Below are 12898 nucleotides of genomic sequence, written 5' to 3'. Positions count from 1 at the left end.
GCTCAACAAAACTGTAAAAGGGAGCTAAAGAAAACTCTATGGGCCCAACTTCATGAAAGTTGCCTAACTAAAGACAGCTCGCAGTTTTGGCGTGTCGTTAAGTCACATTTTTTAACTAATATTAACGCACCAAAGCATCTCGACGTGGCTGTGCCCGCTGATGCATGGGTGACCCATTTCACAAAATTTTTTGGGGGGTCACCAGTAGATACTATAAAACCGGCGAACCCAGTAGATGACCACGCGAGGTCTCAGGTCTATCCTATTGAATTATCTTTTAGCCTTAGTGAGGTCATCCAAGCACTAACATCTGCTAAATCTGGTAAGGCGCCTGGCCCTGACGGGGTCCCCGTAGACATCTTTGTAAACAACATAGAATTGTGGTCTCCTGTCGTCACCCAGGTGATGTCGGCAGTCACGAAAGTCGGCCTTATAGATTCTTGGTCCTCTTCTATACTACTACCTATCTACAAAAAGGGGGATCATAATAATCCTGCCTGTTATAGACCCATTTCTCTCCTGGACTCCCTGGGGAAAGTCGCCGGACGCCTGATTCTGGAACGTCTGCAGGATTGGGCGTCTGAGAATAACATAATGACCGACCTTCAGTACGGCTTCCAGGAGGGTCTTGGCACAGTTGAGCAGGCACTAAATTTAACCCTCTTAATAGGGAAAATATTCCGGAGCGAAGGGCGGCAACATACGCATATAATATGTCGACATCAGCTCCGCTTTCAATTGTGTGATCCACCCTAAGCTATGGTCCATTCTTAGTGAGTTCGGGGTGGACCCGCCTATTATTAAATTCCTCTGTGAGCTCTACCCCGATGCCACAGCTTGCGTGAGATATGGGTTATGCGGTGAACTAACATCTTTATTCACAATAAAAAGAGGAGTAAGGCAAGGGTGTGTCCTGGCATCCTTCCTGTTTAACCTCTACACCAACGGGGTTGAGAATGCCATACTGGAGGGTATCCAGGACTTACCATCTATCAAACATCGCCCAATTCCAGTGTTATTATACGCTGATGACTCTGTCATTCTAGCTAGGACACTAACTCAGCTACAAAAACAACTAGACAAATATTGCCAGTTTATGCTATCTCTGGGGCTAAAAGTTAACAAGAGTAAGACCTATGTTATGCATTTTGGTCCCAAGGTGAAGAATCCCAAATCCATCTTTATTGAACAGGTTAGATTGGAGTGCGCTAGACAATACTCATACCTAGGTATCCTAATGGATGACCAGTTAGACTGGAAAGCAGGAGTTACAAGTAAAAAAATGCTCTTTCAAAGAGCGACCTCTGCTCTTGTTTCATTCTCGAGAAAATTGGGTAAACCGGCCCCAAAAGAGCTGCTTAAAATTTACCATGCAAAATGCCACAGTGTTGCCATCTACGGTGCTGGCGTTTGGGGCTATGCCTCTGTGAATGGATTACAACTGGTCCAAAATGGGTTCTTAAAATATATTCTGGCACTTCCTCCTAGTGCTCCAATATACGGATCCCATATCAAGCTGGGTATCGATTATATAACTGATATTATTAGATGCCAGCCGATACTCTTATGGCACCGTGTTTGGACCAAACCCCAATGTCACCTAACCCGCTCTCTTTTACAAGACTGTTTATCATTGGAGAAATGGAAAAAAATTCCATGGCTTCTTTATGTGTTCAACTTCTTAACAGACCTGAATTGTGCTTTCTACTTCACCGAACCATTGACCCTGACAGAGATCAGCAGAAACGCGCTGAAAGCCCTCTGTTTAAATCATCTGAGAGACCTCCGCCTTCTAAGTGAAGTATCTAAGCCTACTAATGTGCAAATTCTTATGGTTCAAACCTCGACAGGTATTCAGACTTACCTTACTTTCTTTTTGACCAACCATGAGAAATTTGTCTTAACGAGGTTTCGATTCAATTCTTTTTTTCACCTTGTAACCTTCCCCACGATGTCAAATTGGTCTCATGATCTGGCAAAGTGTCCTTGTGATGGAGTATCACCGCAATCGACCATCCACCTTACTTTGTTCTGTTGTTACTATGAACAAACTCGTAAACGCTGGATCATTCCACTCCTTCGTAAAATGGGGCTAAGAACATGTCGACCAGCTTATCTGGCACTTCAGATGTTAGACACACCGTATGTGGCCAAATGTGTCGCTCTTTTTCTAAAATCATGTCTGAAAATGTGTTCCAACTTAGGGCTATTATCACCCTGATTTATTATAAATTGTCATACTCTGATTATCTTGATATTACCAATTTTTAGCTATGTTACAAATTATTAATTTGTTCCTTTTAACTGTACATAATTTGTGTGTTTTTATAGTATCTGAATTTGTAAATGTACTTTTTATGATTTAAAACAATGTTAATCGAATAAAAGTCTTTGAACTGAACTGACTGTAAGTCTAAAATTTGCACGTGTTCATATCCACACAGTGTCCAAATGTCATTAACGTAAGTCCTCATGGGATGTGTTGCTTCACAACATACCATTGTGTATTGTGCTCCTTCTCCTACGGCGTGAACGTCCTGATGCACCACGTCGACCTGTTCTGTATTTTCAGTGTTGTTGTCCGCACCTCTGCCCTGACGGATACTCTTACGCCTTTCTGATGGCATCGGTGGAGTAGGTGTGCTTCTGCTTGATTGGCCATCAGTGTCTATGCTACCTGGCGTAACAAACCCCCCAGTTACAGAAGCACACAGCAAATCAAGTGAATGTGTTACCCGCACCAGGCTCTTGGCAACAACCTGACAGCAGTGTGCCATTGCATTTTGCATGCTCACTGTTTTTCTACAAAGCAAGGATATGACTGTAGATTTCACTGCTCACAGCCCTTGCAAATTGGTCAAGCCGTGTTGTTAAGCGCTGTTGGTCCCTGCGCTGGGCCTAGCTAGAAATCCTAGCTTCATTTAAATGTGCCTCTGTTGCTGTTGCTGTTTGTCTGATGCCAACTTTCACCTCTGACATGTGCAGATTGTGTTGCGCCAGCTGACGCTGAATTGACGATATGCCTTTGCTTTGCAGGCGCTGCACATGTAACATTTGGCCCTCCAGCCCAGCAAAAACAGACTCAGAACCTGTTGTGGCACAGCAAGTGTTGTTGCGTGCCCTCTGTCTGGCTCCACTGCCAATCAAGTTGGATGTGGGTGTTTGGGATCTGCCCCGAACTGTGCTAGGTGATGCATCAGCCTGTGTTTCGTCTTCAGCATCTGTGGACCCTGATTGCATTTGTATTAATGCAGGTACTATTTTGTGCCGTTTGGTTGGCACAGAAGGTGTGTCACGTGTGGCACCCTGGCTCTCCTGCCCTGCCTAGTCCTCTGCTGAAGCTGACTCTCCCACTGCTGCAACAGTGACCTGTGTTGTTGGTCCATCTGCCCAAAAAAAAAATCACACATGCGTTGTGTGTAATTTTCTTTTTTTTTCAATAAAGATTTATGACAACCCTATTTACATGCCTGCTTGTCTATTTTGTGTACTTTTCATATTGCTATTGGAGCTGTTCCCTATATACCCTTTGTATATCTATCTGCCCCAATTTACATAACATATGACTACATTTCCCAATATGCTTCACTGGGTATTACTAAAAACATGGACCGGATTCCTATTCATGCATGTGGATTTTGGAGTTTGGGTGGGATGGCAATGCATTGGGTGATTTTGGCAGGCATCTTACCTTCTGTGGTGTCTCTGGTTTCAGAGCTGTCCAGGTCAGCCACGCCCGTCACTGCCTCAGGCATTAGGGTTTTCTCCACCAACTCCTCCAGGGGCATCAGCTCAGGTGTAGTGGCCCTCCCACCTCCAGTTGCTTTGGCTTCTGCCAATCTCATGACCAGCCTCTCCTTGGACCTTTGCCTCATATCGAACCACCGCTTCCTGAGGTCATCGGTGGTACGATGGGTAACACCAATTGGATTTACCTTTTCCTGTATGTCTGCCCATATTTTACTCTTTCTGGCTTCAGGCTCACAAAGTGAGGCTTTCCCAAACAGAAGGTCATGTTGTCTCACCACCTCCTCTATTAATACCTCCAACTCCCTCTCAGAAAAGTTCTGCTTCCTTTTTCTGGATTGTTCTTCTGCCTGCTTCTCTCCACCTTGCTTTTCTGCACCCTGTGATTCCATTTTGCACTGTTTAAAGTCAAAGCCAATTCCACAATCCCTCCACTCTGTCTCTCAGCCAGCAACTGACTCTGGGACAGGTGCAGGCAATTAGGTGCAGCATGGAGATTCACACTTCCTGGTTGTGATGTCATCATTCTGCACCTTAATTGTTCTTTCCCGTTTTTGCGATTCCTTATTAGCGAATTTACTAATAAGGAATCGCTATTTGAGTAATCGCACAAAAAATCTGTGAATTTTTGAGAATCGCTAAAAAATAGCAACTTTTTTACCTACATCCGATTTTGCGATTAGGAAAGTGCAATTCGACAAAAATATCAATTTTCAAATCGCAAATTCGAAATTACTTACATATGCCCCTAAGTTACAATTTTAAAGAATACTACATCACAATGCATTAACCATCCATCCACTGGCTTCCTGCCCATCAGCGATTTTAAGATTCTATTCTTGAGCACTGGCTGAAGGCAGCAGCCGACACTGTAGCTCCTCTAAAAACTATAAAAGTCCAGCGCCCCCATGACGCCCAGCGATGGTTTAATGACCAACTTAAACTTGACAAATTAGCCCTCCGCCAAGCTGAACGCCGTTGGCGCCACAAGTACGACCCTTTACTCAAGACAGAGTTTACCACTCTACTCAACAAATATAAATCCTCGATACTTGAGGCTAAGACTTCCTACTTTTCCTGTAAAATCTTGGAGTCGGCTTCTAAAACTAAAGACATCTTCTCGATAGTCAATGAGCTCTCCCTTCCCGATCGCATCACTCTCCCTCCCGTGCCCACCCAGGCACTGTGTGATGAGCTTAATGCCTTCTTTCGAGATAAAATCTCCTCTATTAAAAACAACATCCTTCCACCTTCCCCTTCCAAATCATTTCCCCTCCCCTCCGAAAACTCTCAGAAATTTCACACTTTTCCTCCCATTACCATTACCGACTTCCACAGTCTTCTTCATAAAGTCTGTTCCGGTTCTCCTAAGGACTGCTGCCCCCCACATATTCTTAAAGAAATCTTCATGGCCTGTCCTGAGCCAGCCTTGGCTCTTCTCAACTCCTCCTTAACATCAGGAGTTGTACCAGCAGCTTTCAAGCAAGCGGTGGTATTACCCATTCTGAAAAAACCTAACGCAGACCCACTTGTGCTGAGCAATTACAGACCCATTTCCCTTCTCCCTTTTCTTGGAAAGATCCTAGAAACTTATGTTACTAGGTGTCTGAGCACGTTTGTTGAGACTTCCCTTTTCCTGGATCCCCTACAGGCTGGTTTTCGCCCCCTCCATTCCACAGAGATGGTGATCGCGGCTGTCATGGACACTCTTAGAGCCGGAGCTGACAATAACATCTCCCAAGCCCTGGTTCTGTTGGACCGTGTCAAAAACGCCGGCATCCAGGGCTTTGCCCTTGACTGGGTTCGATCCTTCCTGCATGGCCGCTACCAGGCAGTCCACCTTTCTACCTTCTCTGCTCCTTTCTCCCCCCTCACTTGTGGTGTCCCCCAGGGTTCAGCTCTTTCCCCGCTTCTTTTTAATTTATATATGCAACCACTTATGGTCGCCCTTCGTCACTCCCCTGCCACTATATATAATTATGCAGACGACCTGCAGTTGGTCTTCCCTTTGGACACTTCACCATCCTCCCGTTCTAATTTTCAAACAACAATGTTGTTCATCTCAGACTGGATGGCTCACAGCCAGCTCAAACTGAACCCGTCTAAGACAGAACTTGTTCTGGTGGGTGGTCCTACCAATCCATGGGATGACAATTACTGGCCCCCTTCTCTTGGCACTCCCCCTTGCCCGGTCAGCTCTGTGAAAAGCCTTGGAGTGGTCATCTCTGAGGACTTATCTATGAAATCCCAGATCTCGGCGGTTACATCATCCTGCTTTTTCCAACTGCGTAGGATCCGTAAGATCTGCCGATTTCTTACCAGAGAGGCACTCATACTAGTCATACTGGCTTTGGTCATCTCCAGGATTGACTTTGCTAACATCTTGTATGTGGGGATACCTGCCTATCAGCTTCAAAAACTCCAGCTAATTCAGAACCAGGCCGCCCGCTTGGTGTTCCACCAACCGAAACACCAGCATGTCTCCCCCCTTCTGAGGAGCCTCCATATTCAAATCTCTCCATAACCGCGCCCCTGAATTCATCTCCTCCAAGCTAAAGAGATACCTTCCCACCCGTAATCTCAGATCTTCTGCTGACAACCTTCTCTGCATTCCATCTAACCGCCGCAAAAAACACGGCAGAATGCGTTTTTCTTTTTTAGGCCCTTCCTTCTGGAATTCCCTCCCTTCTTCTTTTTGCCACTGCCCCTCTTATGAGTCATTCAGGAAAACCTTAAAAACTTTCCTTTTCAAAGCAGTCTCAGAATAATATCCTTTGCCCTGGCTCGTTATGTCTGTTATGAGCGCCAAGAAACCGTCTCGGTGTACGTGCGCGGTATAAACTTTTTAACATAACATAACATAACATAACATTGTCTTAAACCCTGTCCTCCGGCTAGGTTTGTATTAGAAAAAGACCATATACATACATACATACTAAACCATAGGTTTCACAGTCATTGATCTGTGTATGTAAAATCTGAGTGAGGGACAGTATACCAGCCTTTTCCATCCATACACCCAGGAGCTGCTCCACAACACTTCTCTAATTTAGGAAACACTAAACTACCACTTTTTGACTGCATTATGCTGTTGTTTCTGTACAGAGCTCTGCTTCCTTTTGACTACCCGAGTGCAGATGTATAATACAGACCTCTTTGCACCGAGTAACTATTCAGGTGATGGTTCTAAAACGGGAATGGTTTTAGGCGGGTGCTGCATGACCAAGATCAGAAACGAACAACACAGTTAACACACTGTCTAAACTACCAATGACTCGACCAGCTGAGCATAGGACAGGAGGTCTGCAAGGCCTTTGTTTGTTAACTCCTTGCCGTCTGAGGCTGAAACACAAATATAGGGAACAAAAGGCAAGTGGGGTTGGATCAGAACAGGATAGAGTTCCACAAATTTATTATGTGAGCCATGTATTAGACCACATAGAAGAATCACACACAATGCTCCAGAGGAGGAACATAGACCCTCAGCAGTGAGTCACAACTTTAGGCCCTTATTCCTGTTGAGACCCAGGTAAACACATAGATGACAGTAAGCTCTAGCCTGAGAGTCAACAACAAAATGGCATGGCATGCGCTGTCTAGATATTTACCAACTAAGGGATGTGACAGTAGCAGGGGTACAAAGTTTGCTGTTGGCAAAAGTGACCACAGCCAGTGCCTGTATGGCTACAATGGGGGAGCAGTGTACCTGAGTAGAATGAAGCAATTGCTTGTCATGGATACAGATGCATCTATTCCTGTGATCTACCGACTCCTTCAATACCATCTCTGGTACCTAGCAGGCTTTCCCTACCATCCTCAGTGACAGAGTGTGAAGTAGGGTTTAAAGCCTACATTTCTGTCTCCCAGGTGGGCTAACTGTGGGAGCCCCACCTTGTTCTTTGGGAACTATTTATTCTCTTGTTATTCCTCATGTTCAGTGGGTGGATTGGATTTTGAGATAAACACTGACATCATAAAAAAAGTCAATACCATTTTCCTGCATTGGATAAGATTTTGCTCCTGGTCAAAGATGTATGTGTGTGGAGGGACGGTGGTATCTGGGCATAGCTCCACAATAGGTAACAGGGCATAAGGTCACATCCTTAGTATTCACAATAGAGTAGGGAGGATGCGACCTTCACAAAATTAGATACTTGTCAATCCAATCGTTAAATACCTCACGTTTTAGTATTTTCTAAATCACACTGATAAATGCTTGTTCAGTTTACCTTTTGCCTTAATGGAAGCTGCTAAACAGGTGTGTAGTATCTTCCACATTCCATTTTTTGTGCATGGTAATATTGCTTCTCAAAGCTTGGTCCCTTCAGGTAATGACTTATAAAGGAACACAATAAACCCTGTGAGATTTGCAGTGTCGCCTCTGTGTAGACTGAAGTGTTTCACATCCTGCCTTCGTAAGTGTTGGAGACTCTCAGACCTCAACTCAGTTTTTACATATAATCTCAGTCCTCTTTTCTCTCTTTCTCCTGCAGTGAGAGCTGTCCCGGGCCCTCAGCTAAGACTTTACATCTAATCTCCTTCATTCCCTCTTTCCCAATAGATTCCTTGATCTGTTAACAGTGAAAGCTGTCATTGGGCCCTCAGGTCAGACTTAACATCTAATCTCTTCATTCATTCCCTTTTTCTTCACAGATTCCTCACTCTGTCTGCAGTCAGAGCTGCCCCCCTGGGTACCGAAAGGCTCCAATAGAAGGGAGGCCCATCTGCTGCTTCAACTGTGTGCCATGTGCCGAAGGGGAGTTTTCAGACAGGACAGGTGAGTGAACACCTTATAGTTCTTACAGGCCAGAGGCCAGTTGTGTAAAGTACACAGTTTAGCAGGAACTGAACAGGGAGTCATTTTTTTAGTTCCTGTGTCAATATTGTTTAGTAGGAGTTTAAGTGGGGTGTTATCACAGGGATTTTCATGCCAGATAATATCATCTAACATAAATATTGTGGCATGAATAATATTTACAAACATATCCCTCTTGTGGGTGTAGATTATGTGTGATTAACTGCAATGGAACAAATACTGTGCAAGAGATATCTTGAATGCAAAAATGTTACTGAACAATATCAGGGCTACAATCTTCTGGTGCCAAACCAGCACAGTATTTTACTTATTTTAAGATTTGAGATATATTTATCTTCTCTCGCGATCCAGAGAAGGGACTGGAGAGTACTGACCAAGCATTGAAGGTGGTTAATATGGATACATTATCTATTTGACTGCTGGCGTTAGTGCCTATCTGTCTTTGTGGCAGTAGAGTAATGTAGAATGTGTCCTCACTGAGACCAGTCAAACTCTACATCAGTGTAGAGGCTTCTCGGTATTGTGCTCCCGTCACTTCTTTAATCTCTGTAGGTGACGCATCTTCTCTCTTTCTACGACCTAGTCTGCACAAATATGCACTCTTTGCACTTTTTGTGACTAACCATCAAGTTTGACCCACTGGCCTTTTCATTAAATCTGAATCTTCGTTTGCGCTCATATAAATCAACGAAAAAATTATTCAAACTTTGTCTGTCTGACATATTCCACAAATATTTGATATTATGGTCATCAGAAACAATTTCTGATGTTATTTTTGACTTTCCCGTCCCTAAAAACATATAAAATGATACCATACATGGGCATATTAACAGTTGTACCCTATATCTCAAATAAGGAGTAGTCATTTTGAAAAATGCGCCATATTGGATAAACGCGTAATGATAAAGTGGTAGACTTTTCACCATCGTTTTCCTAGTGAAATTTTCAATAAGAATCCAATCACAGAAATTGTATTGCAATTAGTTCTAGGTTAGCCCATTTTTTGAACTAATTTGACTAGACTATTAATCAAAATGATCTGACTGACACCTGTTAACACCTCATTGAAATGCCAATGACAATGAAACACTTCCATGTTCAATCATCAAAATCAGACACTTAATGCTATTTTCTAGCAAATGCTAACACTTAGGGCCTTTTTTATGAGTTTAGCAGTCCTGTGTACCACCGTATCGGAGAAGACAGTCGGAGCATAGAGTGCTTGTCAGCTGACCGCAGCTGGACCAACAAGATGGCCAGCAGACAGCTGTTTTTACGATCGGGGAAAGGCAGCCGCCATAGGGCAGAACTGGGGAGCTGCACAGATGTGCATATTACAAATGCCTGTTCCATGAGCCTGCTACAACATGGTGATGATAAAGGATTTGTGGTGTCTACTCAACCCTTTCTTATTCTTCTAGGCAGACTTCAAACTGGATCACTTTATCCAGCCCACCCCCACACAGCAGGATCTTCACCTCAAGGAATATGACCCTGTTTTTGATGATCTACAGTTGAGTAATTTATGGGCTGATCCCCGGTAATGGATATATGATATTTTTCCACATGCATCATGCATATGTGTGCATTGGACACATATGCAGTCAAAATGCACACACAGGCAACAATATATTTGGAAAAGTACCCTCCACCGCTGCAGGATCCTTGCCTCCACATCACTGAAGCAGGCATAAGGAGTGAGCAGCACAATAGGAATAGGCATTCCTGAGCATTGCTAGAGTTGCTTCTTGCTTGCGACATGACTCCAGAAATGCGTTACCTTTACGCCATCTGATGCATGACGCATCTGTCAATCCTTGAGCCATGGTGTGCCGTATTGTAAATGCGATGCATCCATGGTGGTGAAGCCAGTGGACATTTGAGATTGTCTAGTGTATAAAGAAAAAGCAAATGAATATTAAGAATTAGTTTACCTTAGGCTCTAAACAAGGGAGTGTTGAAGTCGTTTCCTGAAATTGAGAATTTTGCACACCCTGATCCTTTACTGCACTGACATATTTAAAACCAGTGATGGAAACATTATGGCTTTCATTTTTAAAAATGTTAAATGATCACTTGTAAATGAGGAAAACTTTCAAAATGTCTTCAAAACCAAAACATATTTAAAAGTCTATAAGATGAAAAAAAAATACACTGCAAAAGCAGAACACCTGGCTCTAAAATAATTTGACAGTGACTTTTTGAGTACTAATTGATGTTGTGTTTTTTATTTAGTTATATGTTAAGTTTATAAAGAAATTTAAATTATATGATGCTAACTCTTTTCCAAAAGAGAGGCACTGACAGACGCATACACACTCATATCTACCCAGGCAAAAACAGAGACACACACATTAGGAAGCACAAACAAACCACATTCATATTGTATATAAATAGAGAGAGATACCCATGGAGTAGAATTAGCATGCTTAAGGCTGTTTATTATCTATGAATAGATTGCTGTTTAAATATTAAGAAACAGAGAAGGCCAATGGATTTATGTCACTCAGTATCTGGAGTTGGGTCTCAAAAGCTACGAGATATCAGAAAAGCATACTAGTGTGTAAATAAATCACAACAAGAACAACCCCCTCCAATATAATTATTCTCTAAATATCAAAATAAAATTTAACTAACAATGTTGTAAACATACTGCTATATTTAGCATTTATGGAATGTTTATGGCTTCTATTTTTACCTATAAAATATCTGCTTCATTTTAGATGTGGAAAACTGCCAGACGTGCCCTGAAGACATGTGGCCCAATGACAGGAAGCTCGGCTGCATTCCCAAAACCATTGTTTTCCTCCCATATAATGATGTCCTCGGTGAGACTTTGGTCTTCTCGGCTGTATCCTTCTCTATAGCCACAGCTGCAGTGCTGGGAATCTTTATTAGACACCGAGACACACCGATAGTGAGGGCCAATAACCGAGAGCTCAGCTACACACTCCTCGCCGCCCTAATGCTGGCCTTTCTCTGCTCCCTCCTATTTATTGGACGCCCTGCGGCATGGACCTGTCTGATCCAACAAGCTGCATTTGGGATTATTTTTACTGTTGCTGTGTCTTGCGTTTTAGCAAAAACCCTCACTGTTGTCATTGCCTTTAATGCCACCAGGCCTGGGAGCAGATTAAGCAGATGGCTGGGATCACGGGTGTCCGGCTCTATTGTCCTCTTGTCCACACTAGGAGAAGTGACAATCTGTCTGTATTGGCTGCTCACCTCTCCACCTCATCCTGGCACTGACACACAGTCTGAGACTGGGAAGATAATCCTGCAGTGTGACCAGGGCTCTGTCACTGCCTTCTACTGTGTGATTGGATACATGGCCCTCTTGGCCTTTGCCAGCTTCATGGTGGCTTTTCTCGCCAGGAACCTCCCTGACCGATTCAACGAGGCCAAACTCATCACATTCAGCATGCTGGTGTTCTGCAGCGTCTGGGTCTCCTTCATTCCTGCCTACCTCAGCACTAAAGGCCGCAACATGGTGGCCGTGGAGATCTTTGCCATCTTGGCTTCCAGCGCTGGACTGCTGGGCTGTATATTCTTTCCCAAATGTTTTACTATTTTTAAGATGGATAGAAATAGGATAGAACATTTAGATATTAAATGTAATTTGTAGTCACTGAAGAAACATTGTCGAGTGGTTATGCTAGCCACTAGTACATAGAATTTGGGGGACGGGGTACTCTGTCACAAACGTATCTGATATCTGGTCCGCTATATCATGATCTCCACAGGCTATAATGGATCGTAATTCGGAGGGCAGGATATCTATCATGTTTGTGTCGGAGCAACCCCCTCTGTCAAAGTCTAAATCAGGCCCAAAGATTAAAGTAAAGAAAGACTCTTCATATCCTCCCGGAGTAATATGTGCAAATTTCAACTCCAAATTGCTAGGTATGAATATAACCAACTTTTAAGTAAACAAGAAAATGAAGGGAAAAAGCCATATACTATTTTAACTCCAATTCATCAGGAATTTTTGTCAATTACTTAGGTATCAAAAGAGTTCAAAATCAAAACCATGCCACACAAGACATGATGGTAAATTACTACTAACCGTCAAGTAGATTGCAAATAATTTTTTATCATTTTAGTCCAACCTTCATGAGAGACCAATAGTACAAGAGGATGTTGTTAACACATTTTTATCATAGTGTAAATTGATTCCAATTACTACAGAAGATAGACTTAAGTTAGGAAACCCTATTAGCCTGCAGGAAATCTCTTTTGCAATTAAATCCATAAACTCAAGAAAAATACCTGGTCTAGAAGGTATTTCTGCTGATTTCCATAAATTTTTTTAAAACAATTATCTTCCATTCTTTC

The 12898-nt window shown here is 43.0% G+C and overlaps 1 protein-coding gene across 1 annotated transcript in view; it reads left to right on the top strand.

The window, feature by feature from the left end:
* LOC147725220 (vomeronasal type-2 receptor 26-like) overlaps positions 1-12188 on the top strand; it is a 37937-nt gene extending 25749 nt beyond the window's left edge. Inside the window, exons 2-3 of the mRNA XM_086918209.1 lie at positions 8401-8524; positions 11287-12188. Of these exons, the coding sequence (XP_086774335.1) occupies positions 8401-8524; positions 11287-12188 (1026 nt within the window). The remainder of the gene's footprint in view (positions 1-8400; positions 8525-11286) is intronic.
* Positions 12189-12898: the final 710 nt, after the last annotated feature.

Source organism: Lissotriton vulgaris, chromosome 4_1, assembly GCF_964263255.1.
Source record: "Lissotriton vulgaris chromosome 4_1, aLisVul1.2, whole genome shotgun sequence".
Classification (NCBI taxonomy): domain Eukaryota; kingdom Metazoa; phylum Chordata; class Amphibia; order Caudata; family Salamandridae; genus Lissotriton; species Lissotriton vulgaris.
Note: the sequence above shows the minus strand (reverse complement) of the source record. Positions and strands in the feature narration are given on the sequence as shown.